At 60.7% G+C, this 15,140-nt stretch overlaps 1 protein-coding gene across 2 annotated transcripts in view; it reads left to right on the forward strand.

The window, feature by feature from the left end:
* The first annotated feature begins 12,901 nt into the window (after nucleotides 1–12,901).
* The window catches only part of SSBP3 (single stranded DNA binding protein 3), a 54,350-nt gene continuing 52,111 nt past the window's right edge, over nucleotides 12,902–15,140 (forward strand). Inside the window, exons 1-4 of one of the 2 annotated variants that reach the window (XM_062004156.1) lie at nucleotides 12,902–13,092; nucleotides 13,231–13,303; nucleotides 13,504–13,565; nucleotides 14,180–14,264. In XM_062004156.1, coding sequence (XP_061860140.1) covers nucleotides 13,037–13,092; nucleotides 13,231–13,303; nucleotides 13,504–13,565; nucleotides 14,180–14,264 — 276 coding nt within the window. In that variant the 5' untranslated portion in view covers nucleotides 12,902–13,036. The remainder of the gene's footprint in view (nucleotides 13,093–13,230; nucleotides 13,304–13,503; nucleotides 13,566–14,179; nucleotides 14,265–15,140) is intronic. The other variant, XM_062004155.1, reaches the window with a different exon arrangement.

A 15,140-nucleotide genomic window follows, 5' to 3' on the forward strand; every position in this document is an offset into this window, starting at 1 on the left:
GATTATTTTTCACCGAGATGGTTTTCTACCCGTTTGCAGCAGCCCGGGTGCCCTGTGAGCCACCTTGCAACAAGCATCCTCCAGTGGATCTCCCCACCTTTAGCACGGAGGCCCCTTGCCAGGAAGCTCTAATGGATCTCTCCTTCCCTCCTTAGGACTGTTTGTTTCTGCAACCAGCAATTAGCATCAAGAGAGATCAGGAGATTTACTGGATGACACAGGGAAAACGATTCTTCCCCCTCTCTGAGTCAGAGGGAGCAGCACAATCAGGAATGCTTTAGATGCTTGACCCACACTCAAGCCTCCAAACAAAAGTTGCAAGGAGAGGGTTGATGTTTTCCAGGCCCAATTAGCATAATGCTGTAATGACTGCTTCCCCCAGCCCTGGCTGCCTGTATCCCTTCACCCCAGCACGGCTGGGGAGCGTGGGCCCAGGCTGGCCCAGCTGCCCATGAGCTCACACCAGCACAGCTTCTTCCTCCCAATCCATCATCCACCAGTTCTTTGGTGCATGATGCTCAGAGAGTGGATAATTAGCTAAATGAATGAATTGACATTCATACTTGTAATTAGCAACCGGTTACAAGCAGCTATTCTCCTTGGGACAACTAAGATTTCTCAGGGACTGGTGTTGAAGTACAGGGACATCGTTAGGAGTAAATACCGAGGGCCTGGTTTCTCCCCTTGGCCATAAAAGCTGCGGCACCATAAACAAGCCTGAGTGAAAGCAGAGCAGGCTGTGAGATGGGTTGGAAATGCTGCTGCTGCTCGGGAAGAGGAGAAGTTTCCAGCTTCAGATGGAAGAAATCAGAGCCAGATGGGCGGCCTCCAGCCAGCAGCTCCCTCCGGCTCCCCAGCTAACCCTTCTCACCAGCACTTACCAGAGAGCTGCCAGGGAAGCCCCAGCAGCAGAGGCTGCTCGTGCAAAGCAATGGGAATTGGATGTTGTGAGTCTTAGTTAAACCATTAATTACTGCAGTGAGGGGTTGGGGGGGGGGGAAGGGGGGAAGTGACCTATTGGTTTCACACCTATGGAGTGGCTGGAAGGGTAAACTGTTGAGGGGCTGGGCAGCAGGTGAAGGGAGCTGTGGCGTAAGTCAGCTTAGTGCCGGACCATAGAGTGTCTCGGCTCTTGCAGGGGATGCTGGTGAGTGTGGATGTAGTACCTGTGCAGCCATAGCTGACCCCAGCAGCCCCAGAGGGAGAGCCATGCTAGGGATGGGGCTACTAGAGCCCAAGCCAAGCAGCCCTCAGCCCTTGACTTGCTTGCTGAGGTGGGGAACCACAACACTGGGGGGCTTGGACATGGTTTTGGGATGCCCCAGGCTGTTCCATGTGCTCCTAGCAGGAACCCTGCTTCCCATCATAGGATGTGCCCATCACCTGCGAGCCTCTGGCCACACTGCTGCCCACCCTCAGCACCCAAAGCCCCCAGGGATTTGCACAGGAGACCTCACGCCTCATGTGGGTAGCAGGGATAGGAGACTGAGGTTTGAGGTATCCTGGGCTTTGGGTGGGCACAAGAACATCTCCAGTGCAGGATGATGGTGTGGTACCCAAGGTTGGGCTGCAGGTCTCGTCTCCCCATTAAATGCCCCCTAAAACCTGTGTGCCAATGGGAAGAAGGGAGGGCAGCACTGCAGACACTGCTGTGCAAATGCCTCCCTATGGAAAAGGGAGGGGAAAAGGGCACTAATGGACCAGTTTCATAAATCAGCCTGTTCTCTTGCTGCATCAGGAGCTGCTGCAACCCTGAGGACAGCCACACCACAGCTGCATGGCCCGTCTGGGCTGCGGGTGCCCTGAGCAGGCGAGGTCCTCCCGGCCACGCAGGGACGGGTGCTTGGGGGAGTCTGTCCTGAACCTCCCTCCCACTCACCGGTGATGGCATGGGGTGATGGCATCCCGTGAGCTGGGGTCTCCTTCCCAGAGGGGCTCTGCCCTGGCTCCTGGCGCGGGATCAGGGCCGTATGGCTCTGCCAGGAGTCCTGTTCTTGGCTCCTCCAAGCTGTCAAAGCTCTAAATTTTTCTGGCAGCGCTTGGAGTTGAAAGGCAAGGGAAAAGGGAAAGAAAGAAAGAAAGGAAAAAAAGGCAGCTTAGCTCAGAAGTGAGCCAGTGGAAAAGGCTGGGCCAAGGAGCTGTCACGCCACCCTTTCAGCTATTACACACCCCGGTAAGTTCTCAAACACACAGGCTGTACAAGACAGCAGAAAGGCTAATTTTTCTTTAGCTGCAGGCAAAAAAATTCAATTACAAGGTAACCTATTTTTCAACTCCTCCGTTGGTATTTACTTAATTTGCTCAGGCCAGCTCGCCCACCCCGCGCCGCAGCGGAGGAGGGAAGCCGGGTGCTGCCAGGCTGAGCCGGGCTCTGGCTCGCTGCGGGGCTCGCTTTGGTTTTACTTCAGAGCACGTGTGGTTTGTTTGAATGCCCATCAGCAAACGGGCTGGTGTGTGACACGGGGCACAGCTGCGGGGCCTGGCCCTATGGGGATGGGGAGCAGCAGAGGTGTGTGGCTGGCAGAGGGACCTTCGGGAGGAGTGTTGGGAGGTGCCAAGGAACAACCTGCTGCTGGTGGGCTGTTCGGGCAGGGACGGTCCATGAGGATTGAGGTGGCCCCGGAGGTCCAGAAGAGCAGCGGAGAGTCCAGGGGAGGACGTGGGGACAGGGACATCCTGGAGGGGTGAGTACACAGGCAGAGGGCACCCGTGGGCACAGGTCACCGGGGATGCATGGGAATAGCAACACCTGCAGGGGGCACACACGGGGACGCTCATGGGCACACAGTGCAGGGCGACAGGGACCCCCACGGGGGTCACACACGGGCACAGGGCATTAGAGTACACAGGGACACTCCTGGGGATACGCATCCCTGGGCACAGGGACAGCCCCGGGGCTGCGGGCACAGGGGCACAGGGACAGCCCCGGGGGGGCGGGCACAGGGCCACTCCCGGGGGGAACACACGGGCGCGGGTCCCGGGGGCCTCCGTGCGGTGCCGGCGCTGTCCGCGCCGCCAGGGGGCGCCGTTGCTCCGAGCGGCCGCGCAGGCCGCGCTGCGCCGCCCCCCCCCCCATCCCCTCTACCGCATCCCCGCGGTGGCCGCGGCCGCCCCGACCCCGCGGCCCGCCCCGCCCGCACAGGCGCGGCCTTCCGACGGCTGCGGCCCCGCCCGCCAACGGGGCCGGGGCCCGGGGGTGGCGGACAGAGCCCTTCGACGCCCCGCGCCTCCGGCGGGCCCCTCGCGGGGGAAGGGGGTGTGAGGAGGGGGCGGGGCGGAGCGCGCGCCGCGCCAATGGGCGCGCGGCGGTTTCAAGAGGCCCCTTCCGCGCCCCGCCCCGCGCGGCGCCGCGCTGCTCGGCGGGGGGACGGCCCGGCCCCGCAGCTGCCCCGCACGGCCCCTGCCGCCCGCGCCGCGGGGAGGCGGCGCAACGGGGACGCGGAGAAGCCCGGGGGAGCGCGGTCCCACGCGTGGCCGTGGGGGGGCTTCGGCGGGGCGCTGCGCCTCGGCTGGGTCAGCACTCGCCCACCCCCTGGCTCGCCACGGGGACGCTCCCCAGCCCTTCCTAAGGAACGCAGCGTTATTAATTATGCAGTTTAATTAATGATGCGCATGCAGCGTCTACCAGCAGACCGCTGCTGCTGCTGCTGCGCGCCTTCGTCAAAAGCCCTATCCTCGGGGGTGTTCCGCAGCCCGGCAGCCCGCGCCGGGCCAGGCCTTGACCTCAGCGCCGGCCAAGGAGCCGCTGTCGGCAGCCGCGGTGCTCCGGCATCGGCGGTAACGCGCCGGGCTCCCGCCAGCAGCCGGCACAGCTGCGCCGGTAAACAGGAAACCGCGACCCGCGGGACCCAGCAGCCCCAGCCCCAGCGCGGGCCCAGGGCTGCCGCCGCAACACCGCCGGGCCGCGACGGCAGAGCAGGGGTGGCAGCACCCAGCACTGCTGCCTGCGCCAAGTTCATTTGAATGCGAGCCATGCAGAGTGCTCGCCGCCGCCACTGAGCTGGGGAAATCTCACCCGGCTGAGGAAGGGTTTCTTCCTGCCAGCCTTGGGAGAGCGGTGAAAAAGCCCTTATTAGAAGATAGGGAAATTTTAGAGACTAAATGTGGCCTCTGTCGACGGCTGCTTCGCGCTCTAGGAAGGCTGTGAAAGGGAGGAGTTACTTTGGGGAGTGGGTACGGGAAGCATGGGGAGCCTCAGTCTGCTGGGAGCTTCTCCCATCCTCCCCATCAGCATCTCCAACAGCCATCGTGCCCCAGGGTTTGGGTTTCCCAAGGGAAAAGGGAATACCATACCCAGCTGGAAATGTAACCAATCCATGATTTGGTGAAAACTGAGGTTCCAAATCCAAGCTGCCAGCAGTGGTAGCAGTGGCTGGGGTGAGGACAGCCCTGCAGCCAGGCTGGGAGCACAGCGTGCCGTGGGGAATGAGTGCAGGTCTGTGCCCAGCAGGGATGGCAGCAGTGCCCATCCTGTCTGCAGCAGCACGCTGCCCACACTCCGGCTGTGGGTAAGGGCCACGTCTCTTCAGAAGCTCGTGGGGCTATTACAGCTTAACGTTAGCTGTTGAGCAGACCCATGCACTTTCTTAAGTGCAGGGCAATATTAAGGATAGGGCTTGTAAGAATGTGTTTTCTTGCAGGTGGTGTTCCAGCAGAATAGTCCCAGGGCAGTGACACGCAGAGGCACCCTCCCCTGCGATGGGCACCCCAAACAGTACCAGGTGGGAGCTGGCAGGCAGCAGTGGGCTGGTGGGCAGTGATGGCCTCACAGCTTGGGGAAGGGGCTGGGAAAAGGGGAGCTGCTCTAGGAGATCAGAAAAGGCCAACTAATCTCCCAAGCTTGGGAGCATTTTGATATTATTCACGAGCCCCTGCAGCAGGAGCCGAGGGCTCCTTCCTGCTCCCGGTGCTGGGTGTGGGGATGTCGCCAGCCCAGGCCGGAGGCAATAAAGCTCCTGGAGTGATGCAGCAAAACAGGCTGGAGTTGCATGTGGAAATAAATCATCCATGGAGGCAAGGCAGAGAGGAGGAGGTGTTCTGCTCTCGCGCCTCCCTGCATCTAACAAAGCCTCGGAAGCTCCGGGCAGTCAGGGAGGGCTGGGCAGGGTATGGCCCCAGCTGCCCCTGCGCAGAGCTGCTCCTGGCTGGGCACGTCGATGCTCCAGCTCTCCTGGGAGCTGCTTTTCCATCCCCTCCCAGCTCCCTTAGCTTCACCTTGTGTCAGGCAATGCACAGAGCTGCCAGAAGTGATAAAATGGCTGTCCCCCAAATTTATGGAGTTTATCTGTGAGTAACTCTTGGAGGTGAAGCGGCCGTTGAGCCGGGCAGGAGAAGGGCTTTATTTCGGGATAAACTCACAGGAGCAATGCAGGGCAGGCAGGAGCCCAGCCGTAGCCCCAGGAGCTGCCAGGGGTGTGCCCTGCACCCCTGGGTCCCCCTGAGATCATAGGATGGAGCGTCACTGGGGTGAGCTCCCTGCTCTCCGGCGCTGTGGAAAGCCAAAGGCTCCTTTCCCATCCTCAGCGTGTTTATTAGGAGCTAAGTCATGAAGAGGCTTTGGCACATCTGCGTCGCTCCCGTGGAGCATGTTTAGCACAGCAGAGATCGCTGCTTTTTCCAACCACACGTGTGTACCAGGGGTTTCCACGCTGGCTGAGCGTTGCTTCCCATGCTCCATTCCACAGCGATCATCTCTTCCTGCCCTCTCTCTTTCCCCCCCTCAAAAAAAGGCTGTATCGATGGTTTATGGAGCAGCATCCCAATTTCTGGAGAAGCACAGCTGAGGCTGAGCAGGCTTGAGCCTCCCCCTCGTCCCCCCTCCCCACTCTGCTGCAGTAACATCCATCCTAAGTTTCTGAGCCTCTTCTAATTTTGGAGGCCGTTAGCAAAGCAGGCGCTGTTGCAGCCAAATGAGACTGCCAATGTTTCCTTTAAAAGCTGCTTTCACTCTGAAGGACTCTTCTAGATGGTTTGCTTTTAATAGCAGGCTGCAGGGTGCAACGCCCAGCTCGCGGCCGGGGCTGTGTCCCAAGTGGCATTGGGTGCAGGATTGGAGCCGTGCACAGAGCCAGGCAGAATCCAGCGTGGGCCACGGCCGTGCACCACGGGCACCCCCTTCCCAGTTCAGACCTGCAAAGCTCCCCACCCCCTTGCAGAGCTGATCCTCCCCCATAGCTCATCTCTCCCTTCTCTCTCCTGCTCTCAGGGGTATCTTTAGGGCAAAGGGAGACGGGTTCCACCCCTAATTGTGCTGATGGCTCAGGGGAGAGAAAGAGGCCGGAGGAGCTGGTGGAGAAGCGGGAGCCAGTGAGGTCAGCACGCTGGTAGGTGTGAGAGCTTTGAAAAACCCAATTGCTGCTTCAGTATAACCAGATTCGGGGAAAATGAAGCTGAAGTGTGAAAAATGAAAGTGAAAAGATAGGAACCAACCCACGGCTATTTATTCTAAAAATACTGACCTAAATACTTAAGCGCACATATAAAAGTAGTTGTCTTTGCTGATTTCCTTTATAAGAATCTCCTGCTTTGGTTATTATTTCGCTCAGAACCCAGAAGTTGAGGCTTTTTGGAGACAACAAGGCTGTGTCCCAGAGTTTACTGGCCGCCCAAAACTCAGCCAGCTTTGAAATTCATTCATTAGCTAACGAGGCGCTGCGGTTCGTAGCCTATAGCTCTGCCGAGCAAAACAGGAGAGGCTTCGGTTGGGTCTCGTGCAGTGGCTCTCCTGGTTCTCTCCAGGTAGGATCATGGTGGCTGAGGGCACGGCTGTGCCGTGGGCACCAGCAGCTCTTGCAGCAAAGTGAGAGATTTTGAGGCAGAGGGAGGCACTGGGGCAGTGGCTGCTGCACAGAGCATCCCTTGGTACGTGGCATGGGCAGAGCCCAATCTGGGTTGTTGTACATATCTGGGCTATTCACATCTGGACTGTCATTCACAGCTGATGTTCCCCTCCCTGGGCTGTTGTTGCAAGCCCCTGCCTCCTCCCCACTCTGGCAGCTGGCAGCAGCCAGGGCAAGGCTGTGAGGAGGCTGTGGACAGCCTAAGCGCTGAGCCTGGCTTAGGGCACAGGCCCCTGGGGCCAGCACAGCCAAGGCCATTGCAGAGTGGCAGTGCTATCCTGCAGACAGACCCCTAATTAGGTATTTTGGGGTTTGTCACGATCCTGGAGGTGTCTGGGCCAAGTACTGAGGTGGACAACGAGGAAAATCCCTGGTGCAGCCCTGTGCCCCCACTCTGCATGGCCTTCCTCGGGAAGGTTATGGAGGCACGTTATACATGGAGGCAAAGCGGATGGACGAGCGGGCAGGAGTGCTGGGTCAGCAAGTCACACAGGCTAGACACGAATGATGAGTGCACAGAGGGAGAAAGAAGAGCCTGTGCCTAGAACAGTAAAGGTGAAAACAGGTGGGGAAAGTAGCTCCCTGCCTGAAGGTTGGAGGGGAAGATGTGGTCACAGTATCTATATGACAAAGTGAAGGTCCAAAGCCAGGAAAACATGGGCTCAATGAAAAGCCCTTTTTTTTTTTAAGCTGGGAAAAGGGGTGCTTGATACAGTGTGGGAGCAGGGAAGGGCGTGTGGTCCGTGGCCTGGGAGCGAGCCTGAGCATCCTGCAGCCCAGGGGATGGATGAGTGCTGGCCAGAGCCCCTTGCTGCCTTCAGGGAAGCGAGGTGCCTGTGCACATCTGGATGTGCCAACAGAGCCGGGGTAAAGCCTGAGAGCAGCAAGAGCTGGGTTTGAAACCTTGGAGGATGGGTGTCCCGAGGCACTGCCGGTGCTGCCTATCAGGCAGGGACAGATGGGAGAGGTGGCAGATAAGGGACTGGGCCCGCAGGAGAAGGAACGGGAGCGATAGGGCCCAAAGGCACTACCCCAAAACAGAGAGAGGAGGCTTGAGGCTGGGCCCAGCAGAGCTGGATTTAGATCCCTAACACCGGCCAGGTGCCTGCTCCCCCACCTGAACCCCTCCTCACCAAGGGCAGGGGGGTGAGGAAAGCACTGACAGCAAACTGCAGGCAGACGGTGCAAAAGGGTTTCTGCCTGGGGCAGCTGACAACTGCTGCAACCCTCCACTTCTGGCAGGTGGCACAGCTCAGAGGCCAGCCCTGCAGGATGATGGGCAACCTGTAGAGGAGGAAATCCCAATTCTGGCACCATCTTGTTGTCTATAGGGGCTGCAGTTCTGCTGGGACCCCCCAGGTCCTACACCACTGCTGTAGGAGACCAACAAGCAGCACTTCTATGTCACCACATCCTCGGTCCATGCCGGTGCCCTGATAGGCCCTACATAGCTGTCACCGGAGCCCAGCTGCAGAGACGGAGCAGGGCCAGACACAGCCCAACACGGGTGGGAGCCAGGCTGGGGGTTATCACCGTGCCACGGTGCAGGGCAGGACCCCAGCTCCTGTGTGCTGGTTCACCTGGGGAGAGGAGATTTAATTGCAAAATGTTCCCTGCAGGGAGATGTAGGCTAGCAGCAAGAGAGGTGGAGACCAGGAGGCCCTGACTGCCCCAGAGCAGCTGGCACCGGCAGGAGGTGAGCAGAGGTGCCACTTTGTCACGACTGTGGGGTGACTGGGATCTGACATTTTGGGTTTTTCCTTTGCACACCCCACCCTGTTTCTCAAGACCCCAGCCCCAGCCCGGAACAGAAGCTTGGGGCTCACAAATTGTGCTGCTCAGTCAGGGCAGTCTTCCTCCCCCACTGTCACCTTTGGTGCTTTCTCCCTTCGAGCCTTCTACCTCTGTTTGTCTCCTCTGCAATGACAGGAAGCAGCAGAGTTAAAAACCCAGGAGTGCCAGCTCTGGGAATGCAGCACCATATCCCAGCCTTCCCCACATCCAGGGAAAGCCCTGTCCCACATGGGTGCTGCTGCTCAGCACTTGGCAGTGCCTGCCCGCAGCCGAGGCTCCTGCAGGTATTGCGGGTAAGGAATGGGAGCTGCTGGGGAATAGCTGCTGTGCTTTACATTCACAGCCCATCTATTTTGCAATAACTTCACCGTGATGTTCCCACGTAGACAAGCCTAAGCTAGCATAGATAATGAAATGGGTTAAAGGAGACAGGCGGAGGGAGAGGAGAGGAGCCAGCAACTGGTAGTAAATCAGGGAGAGAACAGGGTTACTTTAAATTCAAGGACTCGGTGGCAGAGCGAGTTTGGTTCATGCCAAGAGGCACGGGGTTTAGAGGATGAGACGTGGCTTGGGAAGACAGAAGTGTTCCCTTGGTGGGGCCACCAACCTGGCTGTGTCCCCACCACCCCCTGTGTCTGCCCCATGGGGGTCACTGGGATTGGGCACAGCTAAGGGCACCCATCCTGTGTGGGAAAGGGTGGTCAGGGGACCCTAAAAGAGCTCTGGCCCCGTGGGCCTGAGGGCACCCAGTCGCTGTGACTCCCCCACCTTTGGCACGGGTTTCGAGGCAGTCCAAACAAGCTAATTAAATCCTGCTCTGCTTAATCAGAGCCATTGAACACCAGTCAGAAGAAATTAAGACCGTGTTTTATTAGATGCTGTTTGAAGTCGCGTTTGGCACCTCATCCGCGGTTCTCATCTCCTTCTGGGGAAGGAAGAAGGACATCTGCGGGGAAGAGCGAGGGTGCAGCAGATGGCAGCGGGGATGATTCAGGGGCTGGAGGAAGGAGCTGTGACTCCAGTGGCGTCCCTGGAGGGGGGGAACAGGACGAGACACCTCTCCCCGCATCCCACAGCCTGCTCCCTCCCCGTGGCTGAGAGCCTGCGAGCCAGGCAGGCATACCCAATAAGACGTGTTCCTCTGCATTGCATGCTAATGGCTCTGGTGTGAGAGGTCCCAGTGCCATGAGAGCATGCCGAGCGTTAATATGCAACGTGGAGAGGCCACTCTTCCCACAGCTGCTCCCTCCCAAACCTGTCCTTCCTGCTGCACATCCCTGCCCACGAGGAGCCTGCCCATGGGGATCCCACAGCAGCCCCAGCCAAGCTGCCTTCTCCTCACCGTGCCCAGGGGACGCTGCCTTTCACCCCCGCTGGCATCTAGCACCTTCCTCTGCCTTTGGGCTCGGCAGCAAGGGGTCTGGTGGGTACCTGGTGAGTGGGTGCTGTGCACCCTGGCAGCTGGGAGAAATCCACGGGCAGGTGGTTGAAACAACCATTTGGGCAGCAGGGTTGGGGTTTTTAATGAGTTCTGGTGCTTTGATTGCCACAACCCAAGAAAAGAAAGCCTGGCCAAGTGAGGCAGCCCCCTGAGCCTTGAGAGCCCTCGGTGGCCCTGCTGCACCCTCCTGGGACTGGGCTAGACTGAGCTGCTGGCTTCGGGGGTGGAGATTTCTTCTTTTCCTAAATTTCCTGTCACAACTTGCGTTAGAACTTTGCAGAGCCATTTAATTACTGTCTGCGGTGGCGATGATATGAAATTAGTTCTCCCTTCTGATCTTTGCCTGAGCTGGTCCAAAGCGCCGGCTGCTGATTTACTGTCATCCTTGGGATGGGAAGGCAGGGCTGGTGCCCGGCGAGTTCACACGGGCTGGGAGCTCCCGCCCTCGCCGAGCCAGTGCTTGGCAGGGGCAGGTGGGGCTCTGCTGCCCCAGGATGCCAAAATACTGATCATTTCTTTTGGTGTCGCTCAGGGGAAGCTTTCCATCAACTGCTCTTCTCCATCTCCCCTGGCAACAACCGACAACCAGAGCTGGGCTGGAGGAGAGGAGGGAGAGCTGAGGGGGCTTCCCAGCCTGCCAGGCTGCTCTGGGCATTTCGAGGACGTCCTCCCCTCCTGGCTGGAGATTGTAATCAGGCTGCTGAAAGTATCTCAGGAGGTGGAGGTCGGAGAATGGTTTTGGTTGGAAAAGTCCAACCACTCAGCTCATAGTGCCAAGCCCATCGCGAAGCCATGTCCCTCAGCACCTCAGCTATGCCTCTTTGCAATAGCTCCAGGGATGGGAACTCCCTGGGCAGCCTGGGACAGGGGCTGACAACACTCCCACTGAAGAAGTTCTTCCTAAAAGATTCCCACTTCCATCATGAGGGGGTCAGGGAGAGGAGGTGGATGGGTTTTGTCCACTCGCCTATCCCAGAAAATCAGTGAGTTCAAAGAAATCAGACTCCTGAGGAACAGGAGCAGGGAAGGGTAACGTGCTGGTCACAGAGAGGCCCTTTTGCCACCAAGGGCATAGCACCCATCGCACTGGTGGCATTAATAGTTTCCACCTCCACACAGGAGGTACAGTACACAAGGAGATTCTTTTTTAACTGGGGATTATTTAGTGAGCATCCTGCATGCTGTCAGAGGGTCAGATTTATCCCACAGCCTCAGTCTTGGGGGAGGCTCCTGCTTATTTTTGAGCCCATCAGAGGAACAGAGATTCGAGGGCTCGGGAGACACAGAGTCTGGGATTTGCCCTGGGGCCTGTGCTGCAGAGGCGTGCAGGCAGCACAGCCCCCAACGCCCAGCTCGTCTCCCCAGCCCCCACCTGCAGAGCACAACTTGTGCAAAGCACCAGCTTTTCCTCCTTCCAAAGAGACGACCTCGGACGCCTTCAGGTTTTGATCCTTTCCAACCTACCGCATTGCAAGGAGCGGGTTTTTTCTCCTTCTTCTTCTCCCTGTTGGTTTTAAACCTTCCTTTAAAGCGAGTTTGGCCCTGCTCGGGCAGGTCCCGGTGGCCGTGAACATTCCCACGGGCGCAGCAGTGCTCCCTGACACCGGAGGAGTTCCTCCTACGCCCCGCGGCTCCTCCTGCCACCGCCCCGAGCCTGGGGGCACCCACGGCCCTGCTCAAATCCTTCAGCGTTTTGCGGGATGGGGCTCGATGCGTTATAACCTCCCCGATTTTACAGCTGGTAGCTGACCACATAACCCCTTCCCAGCGTGCAGCCACCCTTTTTTGTTCCTAGAATCATTTTGGGGGTAGAGGTGAGGCCGGGGCAAGGGTGGGGGGGGGGTGTCAGGAAGAGCTCTTCGAAGCCTTTATTTTTTGTGCTGCTCCAACATCTGTTCCCGTGGAAACTGCCACCAGCAGCTGGGAGCGCTGGTGAGTTGAGTAGGCTCCTGCCTTCCCCTAGGGATGGTTAAATCGGGGTGCCCCGAGGTGCGGTGTGGCCTCACCCCAGGCTCCCCGGGGAAAGGCCCCGGGTCTCCCCACAGCCCACCCCGAGGGACCTGCACCCCTCCCCGGCCCCACGCGCTTGGCATCTCCTGATTGTTTGTGAAGGCAGCGCGGCCCGCCCAGCCTCGCCCCATGACTGTGGAGGCGCTGGAGCTGGCGGCCGCGGGCGGGGAGCCGGCCCCGAAGCTGCCCTCAGGGCTTCTCAGAGCCAGGCCGCCGAGGCCTGAGGTAACCGCCCGCAGCGTGGGCTTTGGGGTGCCAGGCGCAGCCCGCCGGGGGCCGATTCCGCTCGGCTCGGCTCAGGCTGGCTCTGGCCCCCGCCTAGGCTGGGCTGGGCTCGGCCCCACGGGTGCCGCCGGGCGCCGCGGCCACAGGCAGGGGCAGGAGCTGAGGCAGCGCCCGCCCGAGCGCACCGACGCTCCCCCCTCCTCCCCTTCAGCCGCCCGGCGGGCGGTTTCAAGGCCCCCCCTTCCGAGGTCTCCGCGGCGCCGACCAATCGGCGGGCGCTGCGCGCCGCGGCCCGGCTCCTTAAAGGGCCCTATCGCGGCGCCGCTCCGAGGGAGTTGCGCTGCCGGCGCGCCGGGCTCGGCGGGACACTAGGACCCGCGCGGCGCCCCTCGCCCTCCCTCCTTCCCCGCCGCGGGAGGCCACCCGCCGCCTCCGGAGGGGGGAGTGGCGCGGGTCGGCCCCGCCCCCTCTCGCCGGTGATTGGTGGAAGCGAGCGCCCGTCGGCGGGGGGGGGGGGGCGGCGCCCGGCGCGGCCACGTTCGGGTGCGCGGCCAGCGGCGCGGCGGGCGCAGCGAGCGGCGGCGGGCGCGGGGCGATGGGGGCGCGGCGGCGGCCCGCGCTCTGACAGCCCCCGGCGCTCCCTCGGCGGCGGACGCAGCGGCTCCCGGCGGCGGCGGCTGAGGCGGCCGCTCCCCGCTCCCCCCCCTCCCCATCCTCGGCGCGGACCATGTTCGCCAAAGGGAAGGGCTCGGCGGTGCCCTCGGACGGGCAGGCGCGGGAGAAGTAAGCGCGGCAGCGGCGGGAGGAGGTGGTGGGGGGGGAAGCGCGGTGGCGGCGGCTGGGAGGCTTTGTGCGGGGTGGGAGGGAGGGAGGTCCTCTCTTCTCCTTCCTCCTCGCCGACCCGCCGCTCGGCTGTTGCAGGCTGGCGCTGTACGTCTACGAGTACCTGCTGCACGTCGGCGCCCAGAAGTCTGCGCAGACCTTCCTGTCCGAGGTGAGCCCCGCCGCCCCCCGCGCCCTTTGTGCGCCGCCGCACGCACGCCCGCCCTCCATCTTGCGCGGGGCGGCGGCGGCGCCGGGGGGTCGCCGCGCGTGGGGGCCCACGCCCACTCGTGACCACCCCCCACCCTCCCCCCTTCCCACCCGCCTCCCGCGCTCCCCCACACCCCTCCCCCGCTTTCCTCTCGTCCTCAGATCCGGTGGGAGAAGAACATCACGCTGGGCGAGCCCCCCGGCTTCCTGCACTCCTGGTGGTGGTAAGTACCGGGGGTAGCGGCGGGGGAGGGGCGGGACCGGGCGGGCGGGAGCGGCCCACGGTGCCCGGGCGCGGGTGGGAGCGGCCGGGCTGCGCGGCAGCCCCAGGGAGAGGGGCGCCGCACCGGCCCCACGGGCTGGAGCCCCGGGCGACGGCGTGAGTCAGCAGCGCTGTGCCGTGGGGCCCGCCGAGCCCCGCACCGCCCCGGCTCCGTGCTGCCGGCCCCACGGGAGCGGGCGGGCAGGGAGGCCGGAAAGCCATCCGCCGGGGCTGGCCCGAGAAAGCGAGTGGCGGTGGAGCTGTCGGGGCGGCGGGGGGAAGGCAGGGCGAGGTGGCAGTGCTGCTGCCAGAAGTCCTCAAAGACCCAGCGTTGTTACCCTTAAAGGCTACTTCTTAAAGACCCCGTGTCACCCATCCTGGGGGCAGCAGCACCCGGCCAAGGGCTTCCCGAGGTCCGAGTGGTACTGAGCTCGGGTACACAGCCTGATGGGGCTGAGGTCCCCTCCCTGGCCGCGGGCCCAGCGGGGTGGGAAGCCGCTCACCTCTCATGACCCATCTCGGTGCGTGAGCCCTGATGAGTAACTGCCTCCTCTCTTGGCTTTCTCTGCCACGCAGCGTGTTTTGGGACCTTTACTGCGCAGCTCCCGAAAGGCGAGACACTTGTGAACACTCGAGTGAAGCGAAAGCCTTTCATGACTATGTGAGTAACAAGTTTCTAATCCTCGTGGTAATTACGGCGTTGGGGAGCTCCGGCTTCTCTGGCGCACTGAGGGCCAACGTAACCCCCTGGCAAAAGCATGGTGTGTGTTTTTTTTTAACCAGCAGTGTTCTGATTTGACTGAACGGTATTTCATAATGTTGTAATTATGTAAATCAGCTCAGATACTTATCTTAAGCACTTAAAGGCATTCAGGCTACTGGTAGAATCAAGCAGTTTTTGCATGGCAGTGGACAACAAAGCATTTACTGGAGGACGGGTGGTAAAATGTTTCATGCAGAGGGCACGCTGAAGGCTGGACAGGGGTTGGATTGCGTGGGGAGGAGGGATGGGATTCCCCAAAATGTCATTGCGAGTATCTCCCTGCCTTTGGCAAGGCTGGAGGCTACCTTGGTTGTCAGAGCCCTTCCCCGAAGCAGTGTTTGTTCGTTGAAGAGGGTGTTGCAGACACTCCTCGGTTGATGATGTGCATCTTGCCTATCGGTGTTTTGGGTTGTTCTCTGCAGGGGCATTAGCGTGACCCAGGGATGATGCTCCTGACGCAGGGTGTTGGGACTGACATGCCTCCCAGAAGGCCTGTTCTTGGCGAGGGTGGGCAACGAGGGGCTCTGATGTGTGGCAGGGTGGACTGCCCGCTCCCGTCCTGCTCGTCGCCCACAGCCGCAGCCTCCAGAGGAATTTGCATCGAAGGATTAGTCACCTGGCTGTGGGCTTGGACCCCAGTCAAGTGAATTTAAACCCTGTAGCAGGAGCTGGTTTTGTCTGCTCCGGGGAGCCTATGGTATGGAAACCATTTTTCCTCCCTTCCCAAGTTTCTTGTTGCCTTGACGTGCCTGGGTTGGGGTGCGTGAGGCTGTG

The sequence above is a fragment of the Colius striatus genome, chromosome 10 (assembly GCF_028858725.1).
Source record: "Colius striatus isolate bColStr4 chromosome 10, bColStr4.1.hap1, whole genome shotgun sequence".
Lineage (NCBI taxonomy): Eukaryota > Metazoa > Chordata > Aves > Coliiformes > Coliidae > Colius > Colius striatus.